The sequence below is a fragment of the Schistocerca cancellata genome, chromosome 8 (genome assembly GCF_023864275.1).
Source record: "Schistocerca cancellata isolate TAMUIC-IGC-003103 chromosome 8, iqSchCanc2.1, whole genome shotgun sequence".
NCBI classification, from domain to species: Eukaryota; Metazoa; Arthropoda; class Insecta; order Orthoptera; family Acrididae; genus Schistocerca; species Schistocerca cancellata.
In genome coordinates this window covers 78,960,440-78,978,358 of record NC_064633.1, presented here as the reverse complement: position 1 = coordinate 78,978,358, position 17,919 = coordinate 78,960,440, and the positions used below count along the sequence as shown (strand labels likewise).

At 38.3% G+C, this 17,919-nt stretch overlaps 1 protein-coding gene across 1 annotated transcript in view; it reads left to right on the top strand.

Annotated features, from left to right (window-relative positions):
* The window catches only part of LOC126094444 (fibrillin-2-like), a 354,361-nt gene extending 337,149 nt beyond the window's left edge, over positions 1-17,212 (top strand). The window contains exons 45-46 of the mRNA XM_049908817.1: positions 3,153-3,284; positions 14,646-17,212. Coding sequence (XP_049764774.1) covers positions 3,153-3,284; positions 14,646-14,858 — 345 coding nt within the window. The 3' untranslated portion in view covers positions 14,859-17,212. The remainder of the gene's footprint in view (positions 1-3,152; positions 3,285-14,645) is intronic.
* Positions 17,213-17,919: the final 707 nt, after the last annotated feature.

The window sequence follows — 17,919 nt, the reverse complement described above, 5'->3', positions numbered from 1 at the left end:
AGTGATGTGTACGCCAAGCTACAGACATATAGTTGTCAAATGAATGTCAAAGAAATCAGACCGCGAGTTATGAATGATGTTAAGACAAAAAAAAAACTTCATTTTGAATGTGATTTGGTAAATGAAGCTAACATGGAATCAAAATAAATTATTTGTGAAAAACTACAGCAGTGTTGACGTATTCTCAATTTTTGCTGAAGAAGATTGTGAGTTGAAAGTCATTTATTGTTATCATGAAATAAAGATGAATTCAGGAGAGAAAATGCACCAATATCTACCATGCATGTATTTTCTATAATGTCAGAAACGCAAATTTTCGAAAATTATATAAGGTTTTTGATGAGTGATATTAGGAAAAGGATAGATTGCTGCTCATCATTGGGATGACACATTGAGTTTCAGCAAGACACAACAGACAACTGTTACTCATTTAGTTTTCAGCAAGAGCCTTCTTCACAAAAGAAAGCACAGACACATTCACACAAGCAAACACATGTCACACACACATGGCTGCTATCTCTGGCCCCTCTGGCCAGAATGCAATGGTGTCATGTAGAATGCAAGCAGTAGTCTGGATTGTGGCAAGGAGGGTGGAGGGATAGCAGAGTACAGGTGAGTCGGATAGGAGTGAGCGTTGCCTAGCAGAGTGTGCAAGGGACTAGATGGTAGCTGGACCAGGCTGTCTGGAGCAGCTTTGGGAGGCTGTAGGGGAGTGAGGGGGAGGGGTTAATGGGGAGCGAAAAAGGAGACAGGCAGAGAAGAGGAAAAAGATATGTGGGTAGACTGGCAGAGAGCGTCACATAATGAGGGTGAGGGGACACGAATTGGCAGGAGCTGTAGGACAAACGGGGTATAAACTGTTGGGTGGAGGGTGTGGGAACAGTACCTTACCCAAGTTGAGGGTGAGATACTTTCAGGTGTGGAAAATGTGTTGCAAGGATAAATCTCATCTGTGTAGTTCAGAAAATCTGGTTGTGGAGGGAAGGATTCAGCCATTGAAATTAAGGATGTTGTTTTCAGCTGCATGTTGTGCCACAGTGTGGTCCACTTTGCTCTTGGCCACAGTTTGGCTGTGGCCATTCATGCTGGTGAACAGCTGGTTGGTAGTCGTAGCAATAAAAAAATCTGTCCAGTGATTGTAGCAAACGTTTTATGTGGCATGGCTGCTTTCACAGACTATCCTGGTGGGGTAGAATAAGCCTGTGACAGGACTAAAACAGGAAGTGCTGGCTGGTTGGATTGGGCAGTTCTTGTATCTGGGTGTTCCACAGGGATGTGATCCTTGGAGGCATATAGTATGGGAAATCAGTTTACAGACTAGGTCTGGGACATAGCACCTGTCTGTGAAGGGCTTTGTGAGACCTTCAGCATATTGGGAGTAGTGCAGGGGTGGACTAGGGTGTTGTGGAGGTTGGGTGGCTGATGGAACACCACGTTAGGAGGGGTGGAAATAATCTCGGTTAGGATGTCCCTCGTTTCAGGGCACGATGATAGATAATCAAAGTCCCAGTGAAGTATGTGGTTCAGTTGTTCTAGGCCAGCATGGTAGTGGGTCATAAAGACAGTGCCTCTGTGTACCTGGTTCTTAGGAGTGGTGGTAGGTTTGGAGGCATATAGTATGGGAAATCAGTTTATGGACTAGGTCTGTGAAGGGCTTTGTGAGACCTTCAGCATACTGGGCAAGGAAGTTATCGTCACTGCAGCTGTGTTGTCTGCAGGTGACCGGGCTGTAGGGGAGGAATTTTTTGGTGGGGTAGAGATAACTGCTGTCAAAATGCAAGTACTGTTTGACAGGTTTATGTGGACAGAGGTGTGGGTAGAGCCATCAGAGGGAAGGATATCAGCATCTAGGAGGCTGCCATGCTGGCTTGACAGAAGCAGATGGGAGAGGTGTTGAGGGTGTGAGGAAATGAGATATCCTGACCCTATGTCCATCATGAAGATATCATGAATGAACCTGAACTAGACCAGGGGTGTGGGGTTTTGGGAGGCTAGGAAGGTTTCCAGTAGATCACTTATAAACAGGATGGCATAGCAGGGTACCTTGTGTTTGCCCATAGTTGTGCTGCAAATTTGTTTCTTTCTATCCTTCTCATGATATTGTTGATATTCCTACCTGGACTTTCGATTCCATCAAGTTTCTGATAAGATGTTTGACAGAAAGAGTTTTTCTTGAAACTAATTTAAAAGCAACAAAAAATACATTCGTGTAATAAATATGAAATATTGGAGAAATAAATGTCATTGGATTTCAGATTTATGTACTGTTTGGAACACTTTCTGTTAACACATGAGAATAATATATTCACAAATAGCATATAATAATTTTTATCTCCATTCATTGTTCGTCATTTGAATAAATTTTGCCCAGCTCTGGTGGTAAGCAAAGTGCATAGTGTGTATGCACACTGCATGCACAGCATGTATGTAAATCAATACAAATGCATGACGTCCACGTGACCATGAATGATTCACAGTCTGTGTGCCAGTGAATGCAAGGGCATGACATCTATATGGCCAAGTTCAAACTTGTACATGGCCATGCAGATGGCACAGCAGGTGCTCCCTTGGTTGTTATTAGGCGAAGCAGCATCGGTAATCTTTGGTAGTGGCTGCCAAAGTATGTGAAATGTATTTGTATTCTCTCTTGCACACACTTGCAGTGCTCTAGTCAGAGCTGTGAGGATACTGCTTAAATGCAGCAATAGCCAGAAAATAATATTATTTGCAGTTTTTTTCGACATGCAGCCCAAGAGACACTCCCCTGCACCACTAGGTTTTTGAAGAATGTTTTTTATCTGTTCAAGACGTGTACATCTTACTCTTCCCTTTTTCTAATCTTTTGCTTTCTTGTAAAGAATAAAAGCTATGTAATTCTGAAAAATGATTCAAATATTTCCTTTTTTCATATTTTGCATTTTTTCCCATTGCTGCTGTTGTTGCTATCTGAGCGCTTTGTAAACATAAGGTGCTCTCTTATGTCTGATATTGTTAATATTCTTTGTTCTAAATTCAATGTGAAATCACAGATATTTTTAGTCTGTAAGAGTGACTAAAAATTTCAAATTATCATTACATAATTTCATATTCATACTCACAAAGAGAAGTAACATTTATGTCAGTATTAATGCTCATATCATTCATTTTAATAGCTGCAGAAGAGAAGCCTTTACAAAAGAAGGAAAGTACGGCATCATCATGAAGAGCAGCAGTTAGTTCTAAAGATAAGTCTTTCTCAGACTAAACATAGAATGAGAATTTTAAAACTGCAGCCAGCGGTGAAGGTAATTATTACCCACAATCATAAAATTTATTCTTACTTCTAATCATCTGTGTAAGTTATGAAACTTTGTCAGAGCATATCAGCTGAACTCTGAAACCTAGTATAAAATATGTACAGTTCTACTGTTGAAGCAGAGACTTAGTCCATTTTCATCTTACAAGGGAATGGTCCAATAAGACAATTTGAAACCTACTCTGAAATTTTTACACAGGAAGAATACAACAAAAGAAACGCACTGCCAAAATTTTAGCTGCTAAGAGGCAGTGCCCACTTTTTGTAAAACAAAATGAAGTTACACATTTTTGCTGCACAAAGAACAACTTATAACAGCAGTTTGTACAGTCCTGCCTGCCTAGTGCGCAACTTAACGAATCACTCGCGCAGTGCCACATAGTGGAATTATTCAGAGTTCACAGACAACTGGTTTACAATGGAGCAAATGGAAGTGAACATGTGCGAATGAGCAATTGCAGGAAATTCACTTCTATGTGGGTAGAATCATTTATATTAGAGGGAACAGAAGAGAACACGAGGTAGCGAACATTGCCTATAAATGCTGTGTTATTAGTTTTTGGAGCTAATATTCAGCGTACAGGATATAACCCTATCTTGTTAGAGCCACAGTGTGAAACTTTGCTATTCAGTGAGGATTATTTTGCATGGTGAGAGCACTGTTCTTGATGGAGTATGCAAAATGGCGCAGAGAAGGAAGAATGTAAGTGTCTCAATTTGTATGGGAGTGTGGCACGCATGGAGATAGTGCTCTTTTCACGGAATTACATCTCCACCTTACCTTAGCACTGCTTCAAAATTTTCCTCTTATGTTGGCTGCAATTTTTCCCTGGCTTCTCATTACCATTGAGGGGAAATTTATAAACAGAACACTAATTACCGACATCGATCATCATCTCAAGAGGTGACACAGCTAGCATTTCCACTATGCACGTAAGGTCTAATGGTCATATTCTTTTTTGTTTTTTTATTCTAAAACAAAAATGGTCTAGTGGCAAAGCACGCACTTCATGATCCAGAGAGCACGTGATCAAATCCCATTCAGACCACAAATTTTTCACTATGATTCCAGCTTTGTCTCACTGATATTAGAGTGCACTAGCATTTTTCATTTTGTGAAGTGCACAGTTTTACATTTCTGATCATTTGAAGCAATTTTCCAATCTCTGTAGCACTTTGAAATTGTATTAAGATCTGACTGAATATTTATGTAGCTTTCTCTCAGAAAGTACTTCATTATAGATAAGTGCATCATCTTCAAAAAGTGTGAGGTTACTATTAATACTGTCTGCAAGGCATTAATATACAACAAGAACAGCAAGGGTTCTAACATATTTCTGTGGGGCACATCCAAAATTACTTCTACATCTTATAATGACTCTCCATCCAAGATAACATGCTGTGTCCTCCCTATAAAAAAATCCCCAGTCCAGTCATAAATTTCACTTGATACATCATATGATCAAATTTTTTACAATAAGCATAGGTGTGTTACTGTGTCAAATGCTTTTTGGAAATCAAGATATCATGCAGCTACCTGACTGCCTTGATCCAAAGCTTTTAGTATGTCCTTTGAGAAAAGTGCGAGTAGGATTTCAGGATTTCATGTTTTCAGAAACCATGCCGATTTGCCTGAAGGAGATCCTTCTGTTCAAAATACTTCAGTATGTTTGAGCTCGGAACATGTTCCAAGACTCTGCAACAAATCATTGTCAAAGATATTGGACAGTAGTTTTGTGGATCTCTTCTATTAGCCTTCAGGTGATTTTTCCCAACCATTTGGCACAGTTTTTTGTTCAAGGGATCTATGATAGATGATAGTTAAAAGAGGAGCTAACTCAGCTACAAATTCAGTGTAGTATCTGATAGGAATTCCATCGGGCCCTGGAGTATGTTCAGTTTTAATGATTTCAACTGTTTCTCAGCACCACTGACACTAATACTCATTTCAGTCATCTTTTCAGTGGTATGGTGTTAAGCATTTCAGTTTTCGCTGTGCTACCCTCAATTTCAGTTCCTGTCTCATTTTTAGGGACTGAACATTAACTTTAGTGCCACTAACAGCCTTTACATATGACTACAATTTCTTTGGGTTTTGTGAAAGATCATTTGACAATATTCTGCTACGGTAGCCATTGAAGGCTTCATGCATTACTGTCTTGACAACCAAATGCGTTTCATTCAGCATCTCTCTATCTATATCCCTACTCTTTGTTTTGCACCTATTTAGAAATTTCTTTACAGCCATTATGGTACTGTTCTACTGGGTATATATTGATCCAGTGCATGGTCAACTATTCTTTTAAACTTGAGCCATAGTTCCTCTATGTGCTCCTGCCCCATGCTGGAAGTTTCAAGTTCCTCATGGAGGTTTGACATTACTGACTTTTATCTAGTTTAGTGAACAGATACACCTTTCTGTTTGTTTTAGTTGCCCTTCGTACTTCGGTAACCATTGTTGCACAACTGCATCGTGATCGCTGATACCCTTTTCGATGTAGACATCCTCAAACCAATGTGGACATTCTCAAAGCAGTAAGGTCTATTTGTTGGTATTACATCCAATATATTTCCATCATGAGTGGGGGTCCAAACTCTCTGTCCTAGGTAGTTTTCAGAGAATGAATTTAGTAATGTTTCACAGGATGTCTTTATCGCCCCTACCCCTAACAAAACTGTAATTTTCCCAATTGATCGTTGGATGATTAAAGTCCCCACCAATGATTACATTATGATTGGGGAACTTATATACAAATGAACTTAGGTTTTCTCTCAAGTTTTTGGTTACCTCAGGAGATAAGCCTGGTGGGCGATAGAAGAATCCAATTATCATGTTATGGCCACCTCTGGTACTGATTCTTGTCCAGACAGTTTAAAATGAGACTTCAGTTTCTTTCTTGGTGAATTTGAGTTTCTTGTCTACTGCAGCAGATACACCATCTCTATTTCCCATTAGCCTATCCTTCCGAATACACTTAAATTTCCCCCAAAAAATGTCACTCTAATCAGTAGGGACTGCAAAATGTAGCATCTATTTTTGGCAAAATTCGCGTCTATTTGTGTCAATATTCACATCTGTTTTCGGCAAAATTCGCATCTATTTTTTGTGTCTGTAAATAATTAGATGCTCTAATATAAAAGGTTATCACACTTCATGAGTGAAGATAAACAAATCCTTAGTTCTTTGAAACTGACTGTTAAAAAAAGTGCCGATTGGGAACTTTTTGACTGGAACGTTTGCTTTTGCAAAAACTTCAACACCTTTCTGTTTCGAGGTGGTCTTTGTTTTCTTGGTTTGGCAATATTTAAGTTTTCAAGAATGATTGTTCTGTTGAAAAGCATTTTCATTTTCTCACCAGTGAACTGAATGGGTCGCTGAATTAAGGTGTTTCTGGACATGACTTGTCTTTTCCCGCCCAATTCAATGATTACAAAATCTGCAGACTATTAATTTCAACCTTTCGTGGGCATTCATAGCTGTGTGACCCGTGCTTAACAACACAACAAATTAACCTGACAGGATATTTAACATTTTTACATTAGAGGAAGGATTTCAGCACAGTCAAAAAAAATTACAGATTTCATTTTCCAGTTATTATAGTGCAGAGTGCAGGCACTATTGGCTATAGTGGCAGACAGCCGCGAGTGTAAACAAACTAGAATTTTGACCTCCAGATGGGAGAGGAGAGGTGCAGGGAAACAAGCCCCAAATCCCTTTAGCTGGGCAGCAGCCTACAGCAGGACTGACACCATGTTACAGGGTTCTCTGATCTCTTCTGGTGTTGAAAGGGTGGTAATCGAAATCCATGATAAACAAGGATTCACTTCCCTTTTTTCAAAATAAGAAAAGAAAACCACAAGCAACACACAACACAGGGGATGCGGGGATGGCTACTGCACAATTTCTTGCTTGTCGAGGTTAACAGAGCATTGTTAACAACATAGTTCAGGCCTGACCTTTAGTGTTATTCGATGCAACCACAGTTCAAAACATCCATCCCTTAATTTTCCTTGTTAAAAGTTTTCGCATTTTACCATCTTTTGAGCTCTGAGTAACAAGCAAATGTATCCATTTCATTGTCTAAAATGCTGGATTCCCACAGATGAGTATTACTACATTGTATTACATGGCGTGTTTCTAAAATAGACCATTCAACCATCCACAGTTGGCATGGTGCCAGATCATTGTGTGCAGTGGTACATCGTTGCATTCGTACACTTTTTATTTTGCAAACAGATTCTTACGTGCATTTGCCACATGATATTCAATGCCAGTAACTGAAAATTGGTTACATTTTCGATATATATATATATGCAGAAAATAAAGCTATATAAAACTATCTCTGATAAAATATTTTGTATGCATACAATTCCCTATGAAATAGTATCTATTAAGTAATTTTCCGTTTTCACATTTTGACGCAGTATTCACTTCTATTTTGCATTTATCAGAAATTCGAATTTTTCTGGTCCCTAGTTATCAGTTTCAGGTTGGGTTTGGGTTGATTTGGTGGAAGAGAGCAAACAGCGAGGTCATCGGTCTCATTGGATTAGGGAAGGAAGTTGGCCGTGCTCTTTCAAAGGAACCATCTCAGCATTTGCCTGAAGCGATTTAGGGAAATCATGGAAAACCTAAATCAGGATGGCTGGAAAACCTAAGTCAGGATGGCCAGACATGGGATTGAACCGTCGTCCTCCCAAATACTAGTCCAGTGTGCTAAACATTACGCCACCTCACTTGGTCAGTTTCAGGTTTCAACCAGTTCATTTAAGAATGGACTACTCAGTTTGTATATATATATATTTTTTTTCATGGTTCCACACAACTTCTTCCTATTTTCTCGATTGAGCTGTGTTCAGTTTGTCAAGGCCTATCCACTGTGCCAACTTATAACTAAATCTGAGGGAATGCAATGGGTAGGTTCCCTTGTAAGTAATATTAATCTTGGTAACAATTGTATAGCCTAGTAGCCAATTTAATCTGCATAATAATAGCTACTATAACCTTTCCCTGGGATATCCTTTATGACTCAATAAATAATTGTCAGCAGTCCTTTCAATAAAGTATGTAAACTGTAACTGAAGTTAATTAGAAGTTTACTGATCAGTCTTTGCCTTATTGGTAATCAGAAACTCTTCATTGTACAGCCCATGGCAGGCTTACATGTTACATTTTAATTAGTTAGAGTGATATTCAAGATCATCTCTGAAGTCAGATTCTGTAATGTTTAACCCTGAATCACCAATAATTACTGTATCTTGTAAAAGAGATGACCAATGATGAAATTAAAACTTGAAAAACCCAAAAGTACTTTAAATTGTTTCACCCTGTACGAGGTAGTAGTTTATTTTCTTTATACTCTCTAGCCCCCCCCCCCCCAATTAAACCATAGACCTTGTTGTTGGTGGGGATGCTTGCGTGCCTCAGCGATACAGATAGCCGTACCGTAGGTGCAACCACAACGGAGGGGTATCTGTTGAGAGTGAGAGGCCAGACAAACGCATGGTTCCTGAAGAGGGGCAGGAGCCTTTTCAGTAGTTGCAGGGGCAAAAGTCTGGATGATTGACTGATCTGGCCTTGTAACACTAACCAAACCAGCCTTGCTGTGCTGGAACTGCGAATGGTTAAAAGCAAGGGGAAACTATAGCCGTAATTTTTCCTCGAGGGCATGCAGCTTTACTGTATGGTTAATGATAATGGCGTCCTCTTGGGTAAAATATTCCGGAGGTAAAATACTCCCCCATTCGGATCTCCGGGCAGAGACTACTCAAGAGGACATCGTTATCAGGAGAAAGAAAACTGGCGTTCTACGGATCAGAGCATGGAATGTCAGATCCCTTAATCGGGCAGGTAGGTTAGAAAATTTAAAAAGGGAAATGGATAGGTTAAAGTTAGATATAGTGGGAATTAGTGAAGTTCGGTGGCAGTAGGAACAAGACTTTTGGTCAGGTGAATACAGGGTTATAAATACAAAGTCAAATAGGGGTAATGCAGGAGTAGGTTTAATAATGAATAGGAAAATAGGAATGCGGGTAAGCTACTACAAACAGCATAGTGAATGCATTATTGTGGCCAAGATAGACACAAAGTCCACGCCTACTACAGTAGTACAAGTTTACATGCCAACTAGCTCTGCAGATGACGGAAAAATTGAAGAGATGTATGATGAAATAAAAGAAATTATTCAAATAGTGAAGGGAGATGAAAATTTAATAGTCATGGGTGACTGGAATTTGGTAGTAGGAAAAGGGAGAGAAGGAAACGTAGTAGGTGAATATGGATTTGGGCTAAGATATGAAAGAGGAAGCCACCTGGTAGAATTTTGCACAGAGCACAACTTAATCATACCTAACACTTGGTTCAAGAATCATAAAAGAAGGTTGTATACATGGAAGAAGCCTGGAGATACTGACAGATTTCAGATAGATTATATAATGACAAGACACAGATTTAGGAACCAGGTTTTAAATTGTAAGAGATTTCCAGGGGCAGGTGTGGATTCTGACCACAATCTATTGGTTATGAACTGTAGATTAAAACTGAAGAAACTGCAAAAAGGTGGAAATTTAAGGAGATGGGACCTGGATAAACTGACTAAACCAGAGGTTGTACAGAGTTTCAGGGAGAGCGTAAGGGAACAAATGGCAGGAATGGGGGGAAAGAAATACAGTAGAAGAAGAATTGGTAGCTTTGAGGGATGAAGTGGTGAAGGCAGCAGAGGATCAAAGAGCTCATATGGAAACCCAGTTCTAAGCAAAGAAGGGAAAGCAGAAAGGTGGAAGGAGTATATGAAGGGTATATACAAGGGCGATGTACTTGAGGACAATATTATGGAAATGGAAGAGGATGTAGATGAAGATGAAATGGGAGATATGATACTGCGTGAAGAGTTTGACAGAGCACTGAAAGACCTAAGTCAAAACAAGGCCCCAGGAGTAGACAACATTCCATTAGAACTACTGACGGCCTTGGGAGAGCCAGTCCTGACAAAACTCTACCATCTGGTGAGCAAGATGTATGAGACAGGCGAAATACTCACAGACTTCAAGAAGAATATAATAATTCCAATCCCAAAGAAAGCAGGTGTTGACAGATGTGAAAATTACCGAACTATCAGTTTAATAAGTCACAGCATCAAAATACTAACGCGAATTCCTTACAGACGAATGGAAAAACTAGTAGAAGCCGACCTAGGGGAAGATCAGTTTGGATTCCGTAGAAATATTGGAACACGTGAGGCAATACTGACCCTTCAACTTATCTTAGAAGCTAGATTAAGGAAAGGCAAACCTACATTTCTAGCATTTGTAGACTTAGAGAAAGCTTTTGACAATGTTGACTGGAATACTCTCTTTCAAATTCTGAAGGTGGCAGGAGTAAAATATAGGGAGCAAAAGGTTATTTACAATTTGTATAGAAACCAAATGGCAGTTATAAGAGTTGGCGGGCACGAAAGGGAAGCAGTGGTTGGGAAGGGAGTGAGACAGGGTTGTAGCCTCTCCCCGATGTTATTCAATCTGTATATTGAGCAAGCAGTGAAGGAAACAAAAGGAAAATTTGGGGTAGGTATTAAAATCCATGGAGAAGAAATAAAAACTTTGAGGTTTGCCGATGACATTGTAATTCTGTCAGAGACAGCAAAGGACTTGGAAGAGCAGTTGAATGGAATTGACAGTGTCTTGAAGGGAGGATACAAGATGAACATCAACAAAAGCAAAACGAGGATAATGGAATGTAGTCGAATTAAGTCAGGTGATGCTGAGGGTATTAGATTAGGAAATGAGACACTTAAAAGTAGTAAAGGAGTTTTGCTATTTGGGGAGCAAAATAACTGATGATGGTCAAAGTAGAGAGGATATAAAATGTAGACTGGCAATGGCAAGGAAAGCGTTTCTGAAGAAGAGAAATTTGTTAACATCGAATATAGATTTATGTGTCAGGAAGTCGTTTCTGAAAGTATTTGTATGGAGTGTAGCCATGCATGGAAGTGAAACATGGACGATAAATGGTTTAGACAAGAAGAGAATAGAAGCTTTCGAAATGTGGTGCTACAGAAGAATGCTGAAGATTAGATGAGTAGATCACATAACTAATGAGGAGGTGTTGAATAGGATTGGGGAGAAGAGAAGTTTGTGGCACAACTTGACAAGAAGAAGGGATTGGATGGTAGGACATGTTCTGAGGCACCAAGGGATCACCAATTTAGAATTGGAGGGCAGCGTGGAGGGTAAAAATCGTAGAGGGAGACCAAGAGATGAGTACTGTATTTACTCGAATCTAAGCCGCACCTGAAAAATGAAACTCGAAACAAAGGAAAAAAAGATTTCCCGAATCTAAGCCGCAGGAGAGAAAAATTTTAGGCCGCATCTCCAAATCGAAACAAAGTTGGTCCATTGTAATATGATAGACAATTTAGGTCGAATGAATGACGATACAGCTACAGTAGTTTGGTTCGAGTTGTAAGCTAAGCAGTTAAGCTTTACCACGTAGCCATTGCTATGCGTCAGGCGCTCGGTCCGTATTTATACGGATACCCTTCCTTTTTCACGTGCTTCGTCTGGTTTGAATCGATTGCTTATTTTGCTTTGATCTGATAAATGCCGTATTCTTTGTTATAGGTGTTTGCATCACTCTTAAGCTGAAAATGCATTACTGCACTGTGTCATGCATTGTTTGTCGCATTCTCATTGTGCGTGTTTACGGCCAGTCGCGGCTCGCGGCATGGCTTGCTTTTGTGGGCGCTACCGCCGCATACAATTAAAAAAAAAAGAGAGAGAGAGAGAGAGAGAGAGAGAGAGAGAGAGAGAGAGGAATCGCCTCATTAGCGAAACAATGGCAAGAGACTGCTATTTGTTGTTACTTACACTGCTGCTTTCTTTGATAATGATCAACAAGAATCAAATAATAGACTGTGTATGATAGAACATGTTCTGAAGGAGAGTTTGTGAAAATTTTTCTCCGTTTGAAAATCTTTGCGGCCGGTTCTTTATTACATCAAATTCTGCACAGAAATTACAGTCATCTTAGATTTAAAAATCTAGTCACTTGCCGTGCTTCATTTCTGACTGTATCACTATTAGACATAAGAATAATACGAATATAAACATGACGTGATATGTATATTCTTCCACGTTTGCTGTTGTCTCACTCTATAGTTTCGTAGTTTATTAGGCAGACAGGATTTAATTGAGATAGCAGCAAACACGAAAGAATACATGGCAAAATGTTTATATTCGTATTATTCTTATGGTGAAGAGAATACTGTATGTGATTCAAATTTCATCAGGTTCCTATTAGCAACCATCTCTTCTCACAGATAAGAAAAAATTCAGAACGTAGAGTTGGCCATATTGACAAACATCCCAAACAGTCTTGCCAGTCAGATTTTCGTAGTACACTGAAATTGTGCTACATTCGAAGATGAACAATACGGAATTTGTATTTACTTCGTTGGATAATGTATGAAAATGCAGTGGTCGAAACTCGCGCCGGAGAAAAAATAAATCTCGTCTTCCACTTTTTTTAAAAAAAATTATTTACTGACGCAGAGGTTTTGGCGCCAGTATTTATCTTTGTGCCTACAAAGTATGCTTGGGTAGCGCTACATGTATTCGCTGGCAGAAGTTAGTTGTGGTGGCATGTACGAACATTTTTCATAACTTCCGCTAGCTTTGCACTCGATTCTAAGCCGCAGGCGGTTTTTTGGATTACGAAAACCGGAAAAAAAGTGCGGCTTAGATTCGAGTAAATACGGTACACCAAGCAGATTCAGAAGGATGTAGGTTGCAGTAGGTACTGGGAGATGAAGAAGCTTGCACAGGATAGAGTAGCATGGAGAGCTGCATCAAACCAGTCTCAGGACTCAAGACCACAACAACAACAACTGTCCAGAATAAATTATGAAAACTTCATTTTGCATCGGACAACCAACAATGAATAATAGCAGAGTGTAACTGCCATTGATCATTTTTGCTGCAGCATTGATTAATCTCTGGCATATGAAATTACCATAACCTATTCTACGATTACGATAATATGTTTGTTACTGGTTGTCCACAACACTTTGTTTACTGTAGCTTCTGCCAGTTGACATATAAATCAAATAATGCTATTGGAAAAAGAGATATTTAATTTATGGGCAGTACTTATATTCAGGAGGCAAAACAGTGAATATTTAGTATTGCTGCTAGACATAGTCAGGGAGCAAAATATTAATACTGCCAGCAGACACTCAGTACTAGCTTAGCTTACGGAACTAGTTCCTTCCTCAGGAAGGAAGGCTAATAGAAACATGCAGGAGGCGAAATATTGGCATTGCAGACACGATATTATTTTAGCTTCTGGTACTGTTAGTGCCTTCCTCAGGGAGGAGAATGATGGGTTGGGGAAGTTTCAAAGAAAGGGCAGGTGGCTCAGACCCCAGGACGAGAGGGATCCACGTGTTGTGACAACAAGGGGATGGTGGTGAAGGCAGACTAAATGTAGAATGCAAAGGTGGTTGTAAAAATCTTTGAACAGGATGTTACAGGGAATCCTCTAAAATGCAAGGTTTAAATATCAAAATAATAAAATGATAAGGGAGTAGAGAAATGAGCTGTTTTCATTACATTCTTCGAGGGTGGTGTCAGTGTGTGTTGACTCCAATTAATTGTTTTCAAAATTTCATTTCAGTCAAACAACCTTTCTTGATTGACTAGTAATATACCTTTTTGTGGGTCAAGTGTGTGTTTCACAAAGACAGTAGGCAACATTCTATTTAGTTCCAGATTTATATTCCACATTACAGCAGAGAGGTACAATATACTTCTGACTGGTTTGTCACAATGGCACAATGCTATAACCTGTTTCATGTCTGCAATCTCACCTTTGATTGTTCAGATCTCAATTCCAAGGTACTTATATGTTCTGCTGCCCATACTGTACTTTATTATGCTTAGTAATTGAAGTAATACAAATTTATTTAACTTTGAATGTCTATTAACCTCAAAAATTGTGAACATTGAGTTTAGTATTTATTTTCCATGCAGGAAAACCCCATTATCAGCCAGACGTGTTTTACCATGTGTGACTGATCCCACTGGTAAATAGTTCATTCAGTTAACTGTTACTTTTGCTCCCCATTATTTTCAGAACTAGTCAGAATCTTAAAGACTATTGTTTTGTATTTAATTTTCATACAGAAAAATTAATTTCCATATGTGGTCTTAATGTTGAAATAAGAAAACTTTAAGTGGGTAGAGGCTGAATACATGAATGAAATTGTTAGTTGCAGTATTTTTCATTTATTTACTAACATATCTGATACAAAATTCTTATATAACTTTATTTGTTTATTTATTTATTTTACAGAATGATTTTGAGTATGTCATCTCGCATGGAAATGAGAGTGGTTTGTTTGAAATGGTAAAGAAACATGGAATATGGGCCCTGCATTTCAGAAGACGTCTGAAACACCCAGGAATTTTTGACCTCGAAATTGACAGCCGTCCTACTGGCGCTCTAAAGAACGATGTGTGGGAGAAACCTCTCTCTCTGCGAGTGAGAATCGTAGCCTCCCAGTAGTACCCCACCTCTGTGACACAGTAGAACATATGTCTTACTGCTGGAAAATACTTTCTTTATTACTGAGCAAATACAGATGAGATAAATATTGTGGGGCTCAAGACTCATGCTATGAGTTACTGAAGTGATCTTTGTTGTGTATATATAGATCTGTGTAAGAATGGCTATTTGTAGGTATGAAGGAAGGTTGTGTGTATATTCCAGAAGTGGAAGGGGTGAATGTGTATTAGTAAACTGAAGGAGCTGGTATTTATTATCAAACAACTGTTAGTCTACTCACGTTTAATATACCAAAGCTTCACTAAGATGGAGTTTATCAAGAGTTATTGCACCCACAGCAGTAGAGTAGTGTGCTTAGTGGGCAAGATCATTATTTTTACTTAGAAAGAATGATAAGATCATGATATTCGTACTGCCATTTTTTTGGAGACTGACTTTTTAAATAACATACATTTATGCCTATGCAAAATCACCTGTGAGATGAAGAAGTTAGATGGTTTAAGGTTTCATTTGATGACAGAATCATTATTTTGTATATACTAAAAATGTTGTCAAACTAAAACCTGTTGTGCTCCTTACAAGGTGATGTGGAGCAGTGCATTAATTATAAGCTCTCTTAAATTTTGGTAGCTCTTGACAATGTTCTTTTAACAATGGGCAACAACAGGTTTTAAAAGAGTTTTTGCCAGGTGTTCATTTTTAAGTATAGTAGTCTAATCTTAACTTAATATGAAATTAAGAATTCTAACTGATACTTTGCAACACAGAATCACTATAATGTGAGTTCGTGTGACATTAAACTGTGTTCTTTGCTTCCACTGCCATATGTAACTGCTTTTAATGTTTTAATGTATTCGGTGCATTATCGCCTTTATTTGTAAGAGCTTATTTTCTACTGCCATTGTACTTGTGTTCGTAAAGTACATTTCATGTGTGCCTGTTTTGGCTGTGCAATAATCATCCTGTGTACAGTGATGACTTCCGTAAGGGAAAAACTGTTGTTAATGAATGCTGACTCTGCAGCAGTTAATTATTTTCTGTTTGCATTTATTCAGAAAGTCATTCCTAAACCAAATTTAGTGTGGTCTATGTTTTTCTAATTACATTCCATAAACATCCTCAGAGACAAGTAGGTTTTTGATAATGACTCATTGGTAGATTCTGGTTGTAATTTACATTTTATGTTATGTCTGTGATAAGCAGAATAGTTATTTGAAGCCATAATTTGTATGAAATACTTGCAGCATTTCAAATTGAGCATTCATTTGATTGTGGCTGTAAAATCCAATTTTTGAGTTCATGAGAGCTCACTACTGGAGTAGCCAAAACCTAGTTTCTGGTCACTAAGTATGTTAACTTTACTGCAGCTTTGCTAGAATGGAATGCTAAATGACAGTCTGTCTGCAATACCAAGTGACCTCTTCTAAAATTTTGAGTCATGTTGGAATGTCCCACTTTTGCAGATATATGTCGAGAAATGAGATACAGCATTAGTGCAACTTTGTGTACATAAGCTATTTGTTATGATTTAATCATGCTTTAAGCATAATGGATTTGTTTTATTAAAAAATAATTGGGACATCTGTATGTTACTATCTGCAACATACTGAAATTTGATACCAAAGAAATAAGATCTTTTTTTTTTTTTAATACATGAGTCTGTCTCATGTGCATTTGTATCTGTGACACATTTTAATCTAGTGCCATAATGTATATATTTCCCTGTATTCATAGATGATTTATTTATTGTTCAGTTCAGGGCCAAACATTGAGTACAGTTCTATAAAGGCTTTTGTTTCACAATTCTAACTATCATTAATATTGCTGAGTTATTGCAAACAGTACAGTGTATTTCAGTAGCTTAAGATGGTGTGTATGAAATTTGTTTATGTAGTGAGTGCTTGTGAACCATCATTCATGTGAGAAAGTATTATTTTTACCACTGCATCTTGAACTTTTAAGATATGTATATTTATGTGTGTATAGCTTCTATTTATGCAAACCTTCTGATTCTAAGGAAGTAACAGGGATATGGTAAAAAAATTATTAAGTGTCAAAAACAAAAGCTTTTTTATCAAAATATTTTTGTTATTGCCATTAGTTGGGTTGACTAAAATTCTACTTTAAGTGGCTCCACTGTGTGTTTATTGAAACACAATAGGAAGTTCTATATTTTAGTTAGAATTTGTTTTGCCAAAACTGTTTTGGATTATATCTTTAAACTGACTATATTTTATGCAGTTGTTAAAAAACCTGAAACTGTAAGCAAGACTGACTTAGTCAGTTATTTGTAAACCATTTCTTAAAAAATACACTAAAGTTTCCTCTACTTGAACAGACATAAAATCCTTATTCGTGTAGACATTTATAATCTCTCCTTCCTTTTTTAATGAGGGACTGAAAAGTATGATTTGGAGACAGAATGCGGCACCTACCTACAATTTTCTAATGTTACCTGCGTTGGCAGAAAAGGGAAAAACTAACTGTTTGTAATCTTTGTTCCAATTTCCATGTGACTAGAAAAAGACAGATTGCACAGAGGTAATGGCAGGTAGAAGAAAGAGATATATTAGGAAATGTCTAACCAAACCTCATGTTAGGTGAGACACAAATTTTAAATATATATTCTGATGTAATGTTCACCCCTGTAGCTGAGAGGTCAGCATTGCTGACTGCCAGGTGGAGGACCCAGGTTCAGGTCAAAGTACTGACAGGGATATTTACCTGGTGGGAGGAATGGTGGTTTGCACCCAGCTTCATGAGGCCAATTGAATAGCTACTTGACTGAGTAGTAACAACTGCAGGTCATCAAAACTGATAACAGCTGGGACAGTAGTATGCTGAACTTGCCCTTCCATAACACATCCAAGGCCACCACTGGCAGAGGTTGATGCAGTGGTCAGTCAGTTCCAGTGGGCCCACCAGGACCTGTGGACAGAGTTTATGTGTTGTGATGTAATATCAGGTTTTAGTAGCCGAAGGACACAAAGTAAATTCTGTTATTACTTTTATCCTAATGTAATAGCTCATTGATTGTAACATTATTGTAATGTGCTCAGTC